The 18,372-nt window shown below is 47.0% G+C and overlaps 1 protein-coding gene across 1 annotated transcript in view; it reads left to right on the forward strand.

Moving 5' to 3' along the window:
* The window catches only part of LOC122944030 (laminin subunit beta-2-like), a 49,165-nt gene that overhangs the window by 2,648 nt on the left and 28,145 nt on the right, over positions 1–18,372 (forward strand). Inside the window, 14 exon segments of the mRNA XM_044302231.1 lie at positions 497–600; positions 10,833–11,008; positions 12,187–12,310; positions 14,861–14,934; positions 15,049–15,237; positions 15,334–15,397; positions 15,636–15,838; positions 16,360–16,480; positions 16,572–16,760; positions 16,946–17,125; positions 17,561–17,673; positions 17,755–17,796; positions 17,798–17,835; positions 17,917–18,073. Coding sequence (XP_044158166.1) covers positions 546–600; positions 10,833–11,008; positions 12,187–12,310; positions 14,861–14,934; positions 15,049–15,237; positions 15,334–15,397; positions 15,636–15,838; positions 16,360–16,480; positions 16,572–16,760; positions 16,946–17,125; positions 17,561–17,673; positions 17,755–17,796; positions 17,798–17,835; positions 17,917–18,073 — 1,725 coding nt within the window. The 5' untranslated portion in view covers positions 497–545.

Here is an 18,372-nt window from a genome sequence, read left to right on the forward strand (position 1 = left end):
GAGTCCATGGCACTGCCAGAGCTAGCTGAGTCCATGGCACTGCCAGAGCTAGCTGAGTCCATGGCACTGCCAGAGCTAGCTGAGTCCATGGCACTGCCAGAGCTAGCTGAGTCCATGGCACTGCCAGAGCTAGCTGAGTCCATGGCACTGCCAGAGCTAGCTGAGTCCAGTGCTTGCCTTTTTTCCAGATCTCCCATAGAGGTGAATGGAGCTGCAGTGTGAATGCTCGACCTGCTCCTCTGTTCATTTCAAGGGGTAAGGGGTCCCAGTTCTCATGATCGATGGGACACCCACCGATCTAATGGTCATCCTCTATCCTGTGGAGACGGGATAACTTGTAACAACCCTTTTAAGACAATTTTAATCTTGTCTTCTTTAATCTTGTCTTCCTTAATGTTGTCTTCTTTAATCTTGTCTTCTTTAATCTTGTCTTCCTTAATCTTGTCTTCTTTGTTTATTATTTTTATTTGTAACTTTTTTTTAAACATTTTTTCAGGAGGAACACACTAGAATTTGCCAAGAAATCCTGAGACATTGAATTGCAGATGACGCATTGGAAAATTATATGGCGGCATGGATTTTTGCCTCTCCTGATTTTGGGTAAGACTCTTGTTTTCTAATCAGTGTGAACAGGCCCCGTGATTGACAGAATATAGATTTCCTATAAGACAAGTCGTCATCACTTTAGTCAGTTATAATGAGAGGGGATGTGTGGGCAATGCTCCTCTCAATGTCACTGGCTACCAGGAAGACCTGAGGGAGGAAGGGGTGGGATCTGCTGGGGGACTGTGACAGAGACGTTACCTCCATGATGTATAATATGGCTGACAATGAGCTACTTCCTGTCCCAGAAACAGAAACCAGGAAAAGTCTGGGACATAAAAAGCTTATTGTAAAATGAAAGGCCCTGACATGTCTGCTATAGAACTCTGCGCTGTCCCTCTGCTACTCCTTCTGGTAATCTATCAATCAATTGACGGGCATTACCGCACAGTTGTCTAAGTGTATGGGGACACGCCCTATTAACAAGGGAAATGGCAACATTCAATTTTTCGATTCATACATTTCCAGGAGGAACAACAGAGGATCAGCACAAAATTAATATTTTATGGGTAATGCAAGATTTTAAGTTAAACGGAAATGTCAGGAGAAGCGACATCCTCTTTTGGATGCCATTAGTAAAAATTAAAAATAAAAAAATCTCTTCTTTTCAGGAAACGGTGCCCCTCCTGTCCATAGACCATGCCTGGTATTGCAGCTCTGCTCCATGTATTTGTAAAGTAGCTGAACTGTAATACCTGGCACAGTCAGTGGCGCTGTTTCTGGAGGGAGAAAAAAAAAATAAAGCAGGTCCTCTCTCTCCCTAATTCTAGACGCCTTTAAGAAATGTTACCCCATGTGGTCCGGCACCGCATGGACCGTGGTCCTGTTCCAGCCAGATAGTCGGCAGCTCAGCACAGATGGGGTTAATGGCATAGCCGGGCAGCCAGCGCACCAGCTGTATATGTGTCTTGTGACTCCTGTGCGGTGCAGTGGATGGGAAAAGAATGCAGGTTTCCTTCACTGCTTCGCTTCAGGAACACAATGTTCTGCACATCAGCGTGATGTCTCGGCAGGACAGTGCGCTCACCCACCATGGTGATTGCCTCCATCCAGGGGCATAGCTGTAGGGTACAGAGATCGCAGTTGTGCCCCTATTGTTGCTCCTATGCATCAAATTTTTTTTAAAAACTTCAACACTGCTTAAAAATCCCTTACCGTTTTGTGTATGCAGCCGCGACGCAGAACTATGCCTTTCCATACTTAGACTGCGTGTAGGGTTCTTCTCTTCCATCCCCCCAAACAGCTCAAGGAGTGGAGGAACACACAGCTGCAGGATCAGACAACACCTGGTTTGTAGTCTGTAACCATGGAGACGCATGGTTCTGCAGAGTGGTTGTATGCAGAAAATGGTCATTTAAATAAAAAAACAAAAAAAAACAAGTCTGTGTACAAAGTTGCTCTTTTTGGATGTATCGGGAAAATAAAAAAGGGTCGAAATGGTGGAAGAATCCTCTAACATAACGGAAATGTTCCCTTCTGTTGAGCAGAGGCGAAAATTTCTACAGGGTGAGATTCGCCACTTTGTAGGTGGAATTTAAATTTCGGTTAAAGGCGTATTCCCATCTGTGACATCAATGGCATCGCCAGGATATGCCGGTAATGTCAGAAAGGTGCAGGTCCCACCTCTGGGGCCAACTCCTATCTCCAGACCGGGCCCCCCGAGGTGACGGAGAGCGCACTGCACATGCGCAGCTTTCATCCCATTCACTGCTATGGGACTTCTGAAAATAGCCGAGCGAGCTTGGCTATTTTCGGAAGTTCCATGGTAGTTAATGGAGAGAATGCTCAACCACCGCCAGCTCTCCGCTATGGGACTACTGGAAATCGACAAGCCAGCGCATGCGCAGCTGCTTTCCCTTCCCATCCGAGGGGGGGGGGGGGGTTCGACCTCTGGAGCTAGGACCAGCCTGACTGACTAGCGATATGCCATCAATGTCTCAGATGGGAATACCCCTTTAAAAACTAAGATTATAAGGACATTATTTTTATTTATTTATCATTTTATATTTTTAAGATTTTTTTTTTAGTTATTTTTAAGATTTTAGTTCATTATTTTATATGTATTACATGAAATAAAATTGGACCATACAGCACAGGCCGCTTCAGAAAATGCCAATGGGGAGAGAGGGCGGGGAGGCAGGCGTCGGCGGTATTACATCCTGCTCCATTATTATTATTAGGTTATTATTATTTTATTTATTTATGTGTTCTTAAAGGGGAAAGCCAACTTTTATTCCCATTAATATTTTTGCACATTTAAAATCTTCATCCTTTGATTATGGCTAGAACTTGGCCAGACTGAGCCGGGGTTGTCACTGCCAGCTGGCAGACAGGCGAATATTTGACGCTTCGTAGGACACTGGGTTACCACGGCAACGTCATTGTGTCCATAGTATCAGATGCTGCGGAATGTCACAAATGCAGAACTTATCAGAGAAATATCAGCAAACAGAGATGCTGGAAGAAGAGATTCTTCTGGGTCAGTTCATTTCTCCATTGTGGGTGCCGGCAGGGGAGACGCTGCCTATGAGTATGGGATTTCTGGAACCATGCTTTACACTTCTGTTATTCTCTCAGGTCCACCATTAATGGCCAGAGATTATCATCGTCCCTGTTAGATCGCCTTATAATGTTGCATTAGGCATCGTGTACTGATTAAAGGGGTTGTCCGATCTGAATATTTATGGCATATCGATAGGACATATGCCATAAATTTCCAGATGGCGCAACCCCTTTAAGGCCCCGTGATGGATTAGGTCCGGATGCGTGCAGTGAAACTCGCACCATTTTGCAAGCAAGTTCAGTCAGTTTTGTCTGCAATTGCGCTCAGTTGTTCAGTTTTTTTCCGTGCTGGTGCAATGCGTTTTGATCCGTTTTTTACGAGCGTGATAAAAAAAACTGAAAGTTTACAAACATCTCCTAGCAACCATCAGTGAAAAACGCATCCACACTTGCTTCCGGATGCAATGCGTTTTTTTCACTGAAGCCCCATTCACCTCTATAGGGGCCAGGGCTGCGTGAAAAACGCAGAATATAGAACGTGCTGCGTTTTTCACGCAATGCAGAACTGATGCGTGAAAAGAAACGCTCATGTACACAGACCCATTGAAATGAACGGGTCAGGATTCAGTGCGGGTGCTATGCGTTCACGTCACGCATTGCATCCGCGCTGAAAACTCGCTCATGTGAAAGGGGCCTAAGTTCTTAAGTCACTATTCACAGCCAAATCTGCATCAAATTTCTGCTCGCTGCTACCTAGAATTAGTAACATCTGTACTGTACACTGCCTAATGTATGTACTACACCTCCCATAATGCAATGCATCCAGTTCGTGGGGTAGCATGCAAATTAGCATCCTGGTGCACCCTCGCCTGGCGCACCGGGATACATCTGGTGTCCTGTAGGCCCCAACAGCTGATATTAGGCGATGGGTCTGGTCCTACAGTAGATAGGGTCCTGTCCTTGAGATGAGGTCCACGATCTGGGAGTGATTAACCCCTGCAGGACCATAAAGCCTCCATTGTCACCCGCGCCTCTCCTTAGCGCCTGTGTTTGCTGCCGCTCCCAGTACAGGGTAATGTTTAGCCCGATGCTCTCCAGCTCTTAACATTCCTCCCATTCCACGGCTGTGATTAACATGTCACTAAACAGGTAAGATCGTATTAAGATTAACCCCTGAAATGTGCCGCCATGGTGCGCGGTTGCATTGGTGAGGCGCGTGCCATTTTCTAGCGCCGTCATCGGACGGGCACCAGCTGTTCTTCCGTTGGCTGGAGTCACATTATCTGGCAATGAGGGGGCTAGACCTGATGCCCGAGGGGGTCTAAAGGCTCCTCTGTCCCCTGAGAAGAGACCGATATTATAAATGGCACATGGCAGAAGGGGGCCCGGCTACATATTCTGCATTAGGACCCAGGAGCCATATTTCTAAATGAATCTGTTCAATAATAATGATCCAGAGATGTGACTGGGCCCCAATGCAAATTCTGTAACAGGGGCCCCCACCTACCAGGTGCCACTTATAATACTGGTGTCTTCTTACGTGGCAGAGAGATTTTTGTAACCCCTTGGGCACCAAGGCTCGGGTCACACCGCCACCTCTGCACCCCCTAACTGCGCAGGACGCCGGGAATTGCAGAAGTATTTCTTTCATCAGATGGCATCGAGGTGGTCCTTGGCATCCTGGCACACAGTCCATGCACATTGGCGCCACATCCCATTTTTAAAGCATAGAATATCATTCTGTGAAAGGTTAGGTTTATTATTTTGTCCTATAGAATGACACAGAATATCATTTTGTAGCAGAGTAAGACTGTGACACACAGGGGACATTTATCAATAATTATCAAAAATAAATATAAAAAAAATCACAAATCAAAAGTGGCGATTTGTTTCACCCCATATGAAAAGGCGCGCGCCACTTTTAAAATGTGCCTTTTTTAAAATATAAACTTGATTATCCGCCTATTTTTTCAATTTGCAACATTTTAATGCCAATAGCACTAAAATTAGCCATTTCAGCCTTGTACCCTTTGAAGCATATTTGCGGTATTTCCAGTGGTAAATTGTGGCTTTTGTCTCAGACTCAGGACGTTTTTGTTATTGTTTTGTTTTTGTTGAGTGTCAATTAAGGCTGTGTTCACATCACGTTTTTTTCATCCGTTTAACGCAGTGATGCCTAACCTGCGGCCCTCCAGCCCTCCAGACCCTAAAACTACAATTCCCAGCATCCCTTGACAGCTTACAGCTATCAGCTTATAGCAGGGCATTGTGGGAGTTGTAGTTTTACAACAGCTGGAGGGGCAGAGGTTGGGCATCACTGGTTTAACGTATACAAAAACATGTACTTTAGGCCTCCTGCACACGAACGTAGGTGTCCCGTTGCCGTATTGCGGATCTGCAATACACGGGCACCGTTCCAAGCGCATTAAACATCACGAATGCGGACCCATTGACTTGAATGGGTCCACAAATCTGGAGATGCAGAATGGAAGCATGGAATGGAACTCTACGGTCCTGTGGGTTCCGTTCTGTGCCTCCGCACTGCAGAAAGATAGAACTTTCTCTATCTTTTTTGCAGAACAGACAGATCGCGGACCTCATTCAAGCGAATAGGGTAGCGATCCGCATGCGGCTGGCCCAAGGTTGGTTCCCGTGCATTGCAGTCCGCGGTATGGGCAGCACACGTTAGTGCGCAGGAGGCCTTAAACAGATGTCTCAGACTGATGCCATACAGTGGCATCCGTTCACCATAGAGTTCCATTGTGAAAAAAATGTATACTTTTTTTTACTGGACTCTGCAGGATACAAGAAGGTGGTATGCTGCGTTTTTGTATGCTTTTTTTGTAAGGTATACGTCAAACGGAGGCATAAGACGTGATGTGAACCCCCCCTTCCCGTACTGACAAAATCCTGCTGTTTTAATACTTACTATATTTTTCCCCCTATAAGACGCACTTTTTTTCCCCCAGTGCGTCTTATGGGGCCAATGCTGCCATTTAACACTGATACATCGCCGGCCGCGATGTATCAGCGGGGAGGGAGGAGGGGCTGGGGGCCGGCAACTGACATTGGAATGGCAGCGGGGCCCGGTGCATTCAATGTATTCTATTACTCCGGGCCCCGCTCACTGTAGTATTCATATGTAACGTGTAGGCTTGGGCGCTTTCTTAAACTATAGCAATTCTTTGCAGCAGTAGAGAAATCCACTGTAGTACTCACTCGAAACTCCCGTAGCAGGCAGGCCGGACGGAGGCGTAACATCACTCACTACGTCACGCGCCTGCTTCATTCATAAAGTGGGAGGAGCGAGCAGGCCCGTGACGTAGTGAGTGACGTTATGCTACGGGAATTTCAAGTGAGTACTACAGTGCATTTCTCTACTGCTGCAAACAATTGCTATAGTTTAAGAAAGCGCCCAAGCCTACACGTTACATATGAATACTACAGTGAGCGGGGCCCGGATGTAATAGAATACATTGAATGCACTGGGCCCCGCTGCCATTCCAATGTCAGTTGCCGGCCCCCAGCCCCTGTATTGGGGGTCATTCACTATTTACACAGGGACACTGTTATGGGGGCGGATCTGTGGATGACACAGATCTCCATAACAGTGTCATCCACAGATCCCCCATAACAGTGTCATCCACAGATCCCCCATAACAGTGTCATCCACAGATCCCCCATAATAGTGTCTTCCAGAGACCACCATTAGTTCAAAACCCACCAAAAGCACACCTTTTGGTTCAAAATATTTTTTTTCTTATTTTTCTCCTCAAAAACCTAGGTGCGTCTTATAGGGTGAAAAATACAGCATTCTTCCCACGATTAGTTGATTTTTCTTTTCATAAATTAGACTTTTTACACAAAACACCACCACATAAGCTGGCTTAATTGTCAGCAACAATTTGATAGCCCCGCCCATTTATAACTAATTTATGGTGTGATACATTCTTTATGGTGAAAATTCTGGAGAAAACAGTTCATATATTTGGCGCAAATCAAAACACCATTCTTTTTGGTGCATTTTACAACATAAGGCCTCTTGCACACGGCCGTTGTGCTCCCGTGGCCATATTGCGGGCCGCATACGTACACGAGGCATTGGCCGTGTGCATTCCGCAACGCGGATGTGGACCCTTTCACTTGAATGGGTCCGCAAATCCGGAGATGCGGTGCGGAACGGAACCCCACGGAAGCACTACGGAGTGCTTCCATGGGGTTCCGATCCGTGCTTCCGTGCCGCCCCAAAATTGATCTTTTTGCGGAAAGGCCGGATCACGGACCCATTCAATTTGAATGGGTCTGGATCCGTCCTTGCCGCCGCACGGAACGGAACCACAACGGCCGTGTGCAAGAGGCCTAATTCTTGTGCAACATTCTTAGAAACTGTCCCCCATAATATTATCTTTTTAAGACAGAATGACATTTTGTAACTTTTTTTTTTAACACAGGATGGTATTTTGTAATGCAGAATAATAGGATATTTTTTGACACTTTTTTTATAGCACATTTTTTTAACATAAAGTGACATTTGGTGACACAGAATATAACTTTTGGAATGATATTTTGCAACACATAATACAGTTTTCTGAGATGTCGCATGGTTTGCTTTTCATTCATATGGTCCACAATATTGGGGTTTTCCTGGGATCACGGGCACAGGGCTGGGCGCTGACTTCATAAGACATAGGATTAGGCCGGAGGAGAGAGAAGAATAGGGCGGCAGCAGTGTGACGAGGGGCTTTTGTGCAGCACAATTCAGAATCAGTCAGATGCACCGATCCGGCCTGGACGGTTAACACAGAATTACTCCAAATATCTCCTGCTCAGTCTAGCGAACATTGTAATGCTTCATATACACGGGTTCATATGGAAAGGTGGTAGTTTTACTCTTAGCAACTAATCAGATTCCAGCTGGGTAGAAAATAATGGGAGTGATGTCACTGAAGAAGCAAGGAGAACGGGGGAACGAGCTGGCTGGAACTTGTAGTTACCTCCTGGAGTGATGTAGATGTCATAGAGTACAATGTCTGCACTGGTTTTGGGCTGTGGGGTTGCATCTTTCCCAAGCAATAAAGCTTTCTTATAAAGGGATTGTATAAAAATAGGAAAACGTGGCTTTTCCCCCCAAAAAAAGTGCCACACCAGAGTACAAGTCGTGTGTGCAGCTTAAAGTTCATGTCCACCATTCATAATGTATCTTGATAGGGTTTTCTTTCAGTCATAGAACCAAATGATAAGATTCTGGCCTCTGCTGCCACCACTAGAGGGAGCTCACTGAGCATGATTTTTTGCAGGAAAGCACTAAACTCAATGTAAAAGTCTCTGTATACAGTGAGCTCCCCCTAGTGGTGATTATCGGCCAATGCTATGACTTTGAAATGGGAAGGAGAAGCAGTTCAGCATCAGGCTCTCCTCTCACCACCTCTACTGTAGGTACCACACAAATCCCTATTGTCTTCTCTGGACCTCCACTGATCACTTCCATCAAGTCAGGCTTTATTGTTTTATTTTAGTTAAGGAGATTGTGTCATCAGAAAATGATTTATAGATTGAATCACGTTTTTACGCTAATAATATCAATTAAGAATTTTGGTGATTTCTTTTAGTATCCCATGTCACTATTTGTATTAAAAATATCCTGAAATCTTAAAGTTCTCACCATCAGTCGTATAATTGGCTGATATTTCTTGTTCTGTAGAGATAGTTTCTCAGCAGTCATCCCCTTATCATCACCGACAGGATTACAACCACAAATAACAAAGGATTCTCCATTCACAATAGGTGATGTCACAGCTTATCTTCTGCCCCTCCCTACACAATGACCTCTGCGCAAGTCACAGAGCATGCCCACATCACACTCCCATTGAGGTCAATGAGTCATCTCCAGCCTACCGGTTCCTATGGTCCATGTGGCTGCTGTAGGCCATCAATATCAGATCGGTGGGAGTCCGATTCTCAGTGCCCCATGCTGATCAGCTGTTTGAACAGGCTGCAGCGCTCATGGTAGCGCAATGACCTCATTGTTGTCGGTACGCTAAACCGCACGCCATCTACTTAGTAGCTGCAGGTAGACGGCCTCTTGTGAGCAATGAAGAGGCCGCAGCACTTGCACTAACGCTGCAGCCCTTTCACACAAGTGATCAGTGAAGATGCTGAGAGTCAGACTCCCACTGATCGGATATTGACGGTCTATCCAGAAGATAGCCCATCAGTATCCTGATCCTAGAAAACTCCTTTAAGCTGCACAGTATTTGACAAATTAGAGCAGCAGTTTATGCTCCAGAGCTGCTCTTCCCACTATAAGTGAGACAAGAGGTTACACTGATGGGTGTAACCTATAATACTGGGGTATTTCTGTGTGGCAGAGTGGCCTTTGGACTCCCTCAGGACCCAAGTGTGACCGCCGCCTCTGCACCTCTATAACTACACTGCATCCCTGGTTTCGACCCAGCATCTTCTCACCCATGGATATGAGGTTACTAGGTATATAACGTGCAGACTGGGTGTTGGGAAGCCAGAGCTCTGCCTGATCCTGGTGGTGCCTCCTACACTACACTCCTGGTTGCAACCCAGAAGTTTTGCACCCATGGATATGAGGTTACTAGGTATATAAAATGCAGACTGTTTTTTGGGAAAGCTGGAGCTCTGCCTGATCCTGGCGGTGCCTCGTACATCAGCAGCGTGACCTCATATGACTGAGGGGTGAATAAAGGACAACCACAGGAGGAGCAGAACCTGTTCTCTATAGACGGGAAGTAATAATTATGCATTAATAATGTAAGGAAATACATTCAGGTGTGCAGTCTTGTACAGACCGAGACAGACGCGGGAAATCGCGCTTATAGAACTGCGCATGATATTCACGGACTGTGGAAAGCTGGGTGACCTTTGGGGTTGTGGCCTGGTCACATTTCCAGCTGAAGTTATTCATTTAAGTGATACCATTTCCTAGTTTACCTCTCTGTATCCATTCCTCCAGGATCTCTGCTGGAATATCCCTTTAAAAATGGCTGAATAGAATATCAAAAGGCCAAAGACCATAGGAGAACTCGAAGATCTACTTGAAGAATATGTTGGGGGCCAATCATTCTGTAGTCATGTGTTACACCCGGCCCCCTCTAAAGCCTCTTGCACACAAACGCTGTGCATTCGTTCCATGCATAGGGGACTGCAACGTCCGTGCGGCAGCCGGGACGGATCGAGACCCATTCAGCTTGAATGCGTCCGTGATCTGTCCGCACGAGTTCTATTTTATTACGGTGCGGAGGCACGGACAGAAACACCACGGAAGCACTCCGTAGTGCTTCCGTGGGGTTCCGATCCGCGCTTCCGTTCCGCATCTCTGTGAAGTGAATGGTTCCGCATCCATGGGTCCGCCGGTGCCCGTGTATTGTGGACCCACCCTATGTGGGCCACAATGTTCGTCTGCAAGTGGCCTTATACTGGAGATTTGCAGGAAGACGGGGGGTCAATACAGACACACAGAGCTGCAGGATCAGACCACATAGGGTTTATTTGTAGTCTGTAACCATGGAGACACATAGGTCTGCATAGCAGCTGTGTATACAAAACAATTGGAGACTTTTTTATTAAATTAAGACTATTTCCAAATTTGCTTAATTTAATTATTTGTTTTTAGATACTTTCGAGCAATAAAAATGGATGCAAAATTCTACACACCCTCTATATAAAATCTTTAAAATATTGCCCCTGTCTCATTGCAGTGAAAGTTCTGGGGGCAGCAGCCGAGGAACCGGACCTGATCCACCATGGATGTACAGAGGGAGGCTGTTATCCAGCTACAGGAAATCTTCTCATTGGACGGGCTCAGAGTCTCACCTCCACCTCCACCTGCGGAATGGAGACCTCTCAGGAGTACTGCATCGTCAGCCATCTTTCGGTAGGATCAAAAGAGCAACAAAATGTATAAACTATACCTCTGATCCCTGGTAAGATCCCCAGTGATTGGCGGCGATCTGTAGGGAAGTGCGGGAGCAAGTGTTCAACTTTCCCTGCAGCGCCACCAGAGGGGAGAAGAAGTATTACATGGTGGTCATTAAAATGAATAGAATGTCTATGTAAAGCTGGCATGCTCAACCTGCATCCCTCCAGCTGTTGCAAAACTACAACTCCCAGCATGCACTAACAGCTGTAGGCTGTGCAGGCATGCTAGGAGTTGTAGTTTTGCAACAGCTGGAGGGCCACAGGTTGAGTATCCCTGATGTAAAGCAGGGATCTGCTGGGTCCTCCACAGAGAGACAGGCACTGTTTATAAGAACTCGCTGCTCCAACTAGTGGCTGGAGGTCCTAAATACCTCGCTGCATAGACATAATGAATGCCCATTATCGGGGCACAGAAATGTGATGTCTGAGGCCTCACCTCACTGCCCGCTGACTCATAGCTTCCCTCTCAAGGCTCCTGTCCAGTATCTCAGTATGAACACACAAACCTTATTATAGTCTTGTCCTTGAAGGCAAATTCTGGGGTTGACTGCAATCAGGGAGATAACAGAAAAATGCCAAGGAACTGGGCCAAGCCTTTATCCGGGCTGCAGGGCACGGAGTCTCAGCCCTAACAATATGGCTTTGTTGTTGCTGGTGATACCTGAAGAACGTCAGTGAAAAAAACCACCAGAGCTTTTTAAAAAGGGGTTGTTCATGAGTAAAAAAACATGGCTGTTTTTTTTTAAAAAAAACAGCGCCACACCTCTCTACAGGTTGTCTGCGGTATTGCAGCTCAGCTCCACTTCAATGGAGTTAAGCTGCAATACCAGACACAACCTTTGATTAGGGGTGGCGCTGTTCATAGAAGGAGGAAGCCATGTTTTTCTAATCTTAGACACCAGCTGGAACCTCTCGGTGGTGGCCCAGACTCTAATATAGCAATAGGGTCCCAACCACTAAAATTCCCATAGGGTCCAGCAGCTGACAACCCCATACTTAGTCGCCTACTGAAGAGGTTGTCACAAATGACCTGTTATATCGTACCCCAAATATGAGGTGCGTGGGTAATGAGACCGCAGAGACGTGACTACAAATGGAGGCCGGGGGTATGCTGAGGCTCATGTATCATTACAGGAGTCAGAGAAGTGCTTCATCTGTGACTCGCGTGTCCCGCACCAGAGGGGGAGCCAAAGAATTCAAAATGTCATTTACCTGACAGGACTGGATGGAGAGAAGACATGGTGGCAGTCGGAAAACGGTGAGGAAATGGCAGTTAGCAGCGCTCGTGAATGATTCTCTTTATTTCACATGGAAGAGCAGAAGTTTGTACTTCAGAGCTGCTTTTCCAGCTAAGTGGTAACCACATTTTTTGGTCAGTATACTGACAGAGGTGTAACTCAGGGGTGGGGCTAGAAGGGGCGGGGATACAGCAGTTACACTCCCTCGAGGGGCCTGAATGCAGTATAATAAATAGCACATGGTAGTAGCATGTTACAGATTTTGCAATGGGGCCCAGGAACATCAGGGTTCAGCTCCTGGGCCCCTGAACTATCACTGGTTATTTAGAAATACTCATTGTGATAAGAGGACCTTTATGGGCCCCTTCAGGTGACTAAAACCTCTCTATCTTCTATAGTCACAGACACATCTCTGCTCATGTCTGCCTCACCCCTCATGTCATCCCCACTCGGATAAGTTCCCTACTCTGACACTTAGGACCGTCCACATGACAGCCCCCAGGGGCCAGCAATGTAGACTCCTTCACCCTAGGTTTTCATTCTTTTCAATGGAGCTTACACAGTGTTAGAATCCTGCTCTTGATTGTAGGCTGTGGTTTTGGCTACTGCATGGGAGCACTAGGTAGATGCAAGGCATGCTTGGCCTTGTAGTTCCACAGCTGCTGGGTGGACAGTGTGTGTTTCACCAGCTCTTTCCACCAACGTCAGCCACGTGAATGTTCGAAAATCCAGCGTGACCCGGACATCACTTAGCATTGTTACATGTTGGACTTAATTGCACTAAATCTCCCTATTAAATCCTCATTTGCATATATTTACATATCGTTAAGCAGCTGCCAGCACAGGGATACACACAGATGAGGAGTGAATGAGCCGGCGGCCCGCTGGCCCTCCGTCATGTCTCTCACCAAGAATAGATCCTGGGGCCAGAACCGCCAGCAGAGGCGGGGCCCTTAAAGGGGCACTCCATTTCAAAAATTCTATTCAGTGGTTTCTCAGCTGTCTGTTATTAGAAAAGCTGGGTAATAACCAATATGGCCGCCATCACATCTTCCATAAGGGTAACTGTTATGGAGGTCCTGTGTCTTTAACTGCTATGGGGGGCGTCCTTTGGCTGTCAATGAGGTCCTGTCGGTGTCATTGTTATGGGGGTCCTGTGAGTGTCACTAATGGAGGGGATCCTGTGGCTGACATTATCATGGGGCCCTTTGACTATCATTGTTATGGAATTTCTGTGGCTGTCACTGTTATGGGGTTCTTTGGCTTTTATGGGGGTCCTGTGTATGTCACTCTTAGAGGGTCCTTTGGGTGTCATTGTAATGGGGGTCCTGTGAGTGTCACTGTTAGGGGGTCCTGTACTGTTATGAGGGTCTTGTGTGTCCACTTTTATTGAGGTATTTAGACTTTTATACCATTGGTAAGAGGGTCCTGTGGTTGTCACTGTTAGGGGGTTCTGCGTCTTTACTGTTATGGGGGTCCTGTGAGTGTCACTGTTGGGTAGAGGGTTCTTGTGGCTGACATCATGGGGTCCTTTGGCTATCACTGTTATGGAGGTCCTGTGGGTGTCACTGTTAGGTGGGTCCTGCAACTGTTGGGGGGGGGGGTCCTATGGCTATCACTGTTGGGGGGGGGGGCCCTGTGCTGTCACTGTTATGGGCGTTCTGTGGCTGTCACTCTTAGGGGGTCCTTTGGGTGTCACTGTTATGAGGTCCTGTTGGTGTCACTGTTATGGGGGTCCTGCGAGTGTCACTGTTGGGAGGGGGGTCCTGTGGCTGACATTATCATGGGGTCCTTTGGCTGTCACTGTTAGGGGGTCCTGTGCTGTCACTGTTATGAGGGTCTTGTGTGTCCACTTTTATTTAGGTATTTTGACTTTTATGCCATTGGTAAGAGGGTCCTGTGGTGGTCACTGTTAGGGGGTTCTGTGTCTTTACTGTTATGGGGTCCTGTGAGTGTCACTGTTGGGTAGAGGGTTCTTGTGGCTGACATTATCATGTGGTCCTTTGGCTATCACTGTTATAGAGGTCCTGTGGGTGTTAATGTTAGGTGGGTCCTGCACCTGTAACTGTTGGGGGGGTCCTATGGCTATCACTGTAGTGGGGGGGGAATCCCTGTGCTGTCACTGTTATGGGCGTTCTGTGGCTGTCACTCTTAGGGGATCCTTTGGGTGTCACTGTTATGGGGGTCCTGTGAGTGTCACTGTTGGGAGGGGGGGTCCTGTGGCTGACATTATCATGGGGCCCTTTGGCCGTCACTGTTAGGGGGTTCTGTGTCTGTCACTCTTAGGGGGTCCTTTGGGTGTCACTGTTATGAGGTCCTGTTGGTGTCATTGTTATGGGGGTCCTGTGCTGTCACTGTTTTGAGGGTCTTGTGTGTCCACTTTTATTGAGGTATTGTGACTTTTATGCCATTGTTATGGGGGTCCTGTGTCAGGCTTTCATGCTGCACCCACATGGGGACAGAAAATTACTGTATGCTGTAAAATGTTTGCATTTGGTGTTATACCGATATACTTACGGTATATTCACCGGAGGTGCAAGGCGTTATTGTTCTTGTGTCCATGTTTCTAGGGGTGGAGATGGTCAGCGTACGGCTGGACCTGGAGGCAGAATTTCACTTCACTCATCTCATCCTGAAGTTTAAGGTAAATTTCCTTTTATTTCCATCTCTCTGACTGTGACCGAACTCAATGTGGTAAATGCAGCCTTCTTAAAGGGACAGCAGCACATTTCCCCATCCTTTCCCCGTTATTCTCTAGACGTTCCGGCCGGCCGCCATGTTGATAGAAAGATCTTCAGATTTTGGGCGCACCTGGAAAGTCTACCGTTACTTCTCCTATAACTGCACCAAGATGTTCCCCGGCGTCCCGGTCAACGCCCTCCATAAGATTGATGATGTCATCTGTGATCAGAGGTACTCGGACATCGAGCCATCCACTGAAGGAGAGGTCAGTATAGGGTCGAGACCCCGGGAATATTATTGTCCTATATTGTGATTGGATGTTGAAAAGGATTGATTTAAACCCTGGATCCTCTGTTTGTAGGTGATTTTCAAAGTCCTAGATCCAGCCATTAAAGTGGAAGATCCTTACAGTTTGGAGATTCAAGGTCTGTATGATCAGATGATGGTGGGGTGTACAGATGATAGGGGGCGCCACAACCGGATGGTATTTTCATGGCAGCAGCTTATTTTCCTAGCCCCATGCATGCTCATCTGTGCCAAGTGTGCATGTGTCTGGGCAGGTCGGAATGAATGGCTGTCGGCCGAACGCTTGCTATCTAACAGAGTCTGATGTTGTTCGATGGCACACTAACCATGTGATTTACGAGATGTTCTCCTTTTCAGAACTTCTCCAGATTACGAACTTGAGGATAAACTTCACCAAGCTGCACACCTTGGGAGACAACCTGTTGGATCAGCGGGCAGAGGTCCTGCAGAAGTACTACTATGCTGTGTATGAGCTGGTGGTCCGCGGGAGCTGCTTCTGCTATGGCCATGCCTCTGAATGTACTCCTGTAGAAGGCATCGAAGGAGGAGTGGAGGGAATGGTAAATGCAACTTGTGCCCCATAATGTCGCATCTCCATCATCAAATGTGAACTTGACTGGGCCCGTTTGCTCTCCCCCTCTCTTCTCTCTTTCTTAACAGCAGGGAGGGGGAGAATGTTGCTCAAGGCAGATCAGAGTGTGGAGAGGGGGAAAAGCATCTACAAAGGGCATCTCACACAGACTGTAAATAGGGAGTATAACACAAGGCAGTTTGCAGGGTGAGAGAGCAGCATCCTGGACACAAAGATCCAAAAAGTATTACTGGAAAGGAGCACGTCCACATGAGAAAAACCTGAAACTAGAAGCAAATGTATGAAGGAATGAAGATTCCAGACTTATACTTAGTGCAGTGTTTTTACTCAGGGTAACCACTAACATGTAGAAATATTTTTAAAGCCAAAAGTGTATAGTTTTCTATGGGTATGCAAAGCATGATGGAGGCCTAAAGAAGTCTACATGGCTTCATGTATGCCTTGCAGACCACAACCCTATGTCTGTCTGATAATCTATCCTCTGAACAGATCCATGGCCGATGTGTTTGCAAACATCATACAACTGGCCTGAACTGCGAGCACTGCCAGGACTTCTACCATGATGTTCCATGGAGGCCGGCAGAACACAACAACCCTCACTCCTGCAAACGTAAGATGTCTGATGGGGTCTATCAGGCCTCCAGTCATACACAACAGCTCCATATTAACAATGGATGACACTTTCGTTGACTCTCTTCTAGAATGCAACTGCAACAACCATTCCAGGAAGTGCCACTTTGACATGGCGGTGTACCTGGCCACCGGAGGGGTGAGTGGAGGGGTGTGTGATGATTGCCAGCACAACACCATGGGGCGCAACTGTGAGCAGTGCAAACCTTTCTACTACCTGAACCCCTGGTCAGATATCCGGGCAGACACCGCCTGCATCCGTGAGTGTAACTTTTGCTTCTGTGACCATGTTGCATCATGTGAGGTGGACGTCTTCTACCGACGGCTCTCCAACTAAAATTTCCAGTATAGTTGTCATTGTTTGCTGGGAGTTGTACTTCCTCAAGAGCCATAGGTTGAAGACCTCTTGGATGACTGTACTGAAGATTGGACTTTCCTTCTGCAGCTTGTGACTGTGACCCAGTGGGTTCTTCGGACGGTGGTGTCTGTGATAGTCACACGAATGTCAACCTGGGGATGATCGCGGGTCAGTGTCGTTGTAAGGAGAACGTCAAGGGGGAACGATGTGACAGCTGCAAAGAGAACTTCTATGGACTCAGCAGAAACGACCCTGAGGGCTGCCAACGTAAGGAATGATACCCCAATGTGAAATCTGTACCGGGGCCCCCCATTATACGTCATTCAGGTGGTCTCCTTAGATTGGTCAGAAGGACCTTTTGGGCTCCTTAGGCTTCAGGGCCTAAAGTGACTCCTCCTTCTGCTGCCCTCATAGTGAATTTTCATGGGCTGGTACAGAGGGTCAATGTTTACCATGGTGGGTCATAATTTCAGTCAGGTTTATTCTCATCTAATCAGGGGCATATACAGATAAGCAGGGGTGGGCCACAGGAAAAATTAAAAAGGAAACGGGTCATCCTCCAAACCCATCCACCCACTAGGAAGGTACCAGCCAGACCTAGGCCCTCACACCGTGATGGACCCCATAGCCACCATGGTCTTTATGGCACTTAAACCCTTCCCTTCTTTACTTCTGATTTGTCTCATCATGTTCTACCCCTAGCATGCCGATGCGACCCCCGGGGGATCATAGCGGGAAGCACACCATGTGACCATATTAGCGGCGACTGCTACTGTAAGCGGTTTGTGACGGGACGATACTGTAACCAGTGTCTGGTAAGTGATTCTGTATCATCTGTCACTTCAAGATTTACGTAGGAAGCGTTTTATTACGTTGTTTTATTTATTTGGTAACAGCCCGAGTTTTGGGGTCTCAGTAACGACATGATGGGTTGCCGATCAGTGCAATTGCGATTTTGGCGGAGCGTACAATAATAGGTAAGTCCGATTTATTTTAGCCCAATAAATGCCAGACCTGCAATCTACCTAAGTTCAAACCGTCTCCCCCCCCCCCTACAGGTGCTCCTTTGAGGATGGTCAGTGCGACTGTCGTGCTAACGTCATAGGTCGGCAGTGTGACGACGTACAGCCCGGCTATTACTGCATGCCTCTGGATTATTACACATACGAAGCAGAAAACGCAAGGGGGCTTTCACCCACAGACCCTCAAACACCGGTATGTTAGGAGTAGGCTGATCTCAATATCATCCAATACCAGGGATCAATGCCATAAAATGTCACTATGTCAGGCATGAGTAGGGCACCCCTAAAAAAAGGTCCCTAGGTGAACCCTGTTGTCTTAGTCCAAAGGGTTTGTACTAGATTAAAAAAACATGGCTGCTTTCTTCCAGGAACAGCGCCATTCTGGTCCATGGGTTGCGTCTGGCATTGCGGCTCTGTTGAAATAAATGGAGCTGAGCTGCAATACCACACACAACTGATGGACAGGTGTGGCACTGTTTCTGGAAGAAAGAT

Source organism: Bufo gargarizans, chromosome 7 (assembly GCF_014858855.1).
Source record: "Bufo gargarizans isolate SCDJY-AF-19 chromosome 7, ASM1485885v1, whole genome shotgun sequence".
NCBI lineage: Eukaryota > Metazoa > Chordata > Amphibia > Anura > Bufonidae > Bufo > Bufo gargarizans.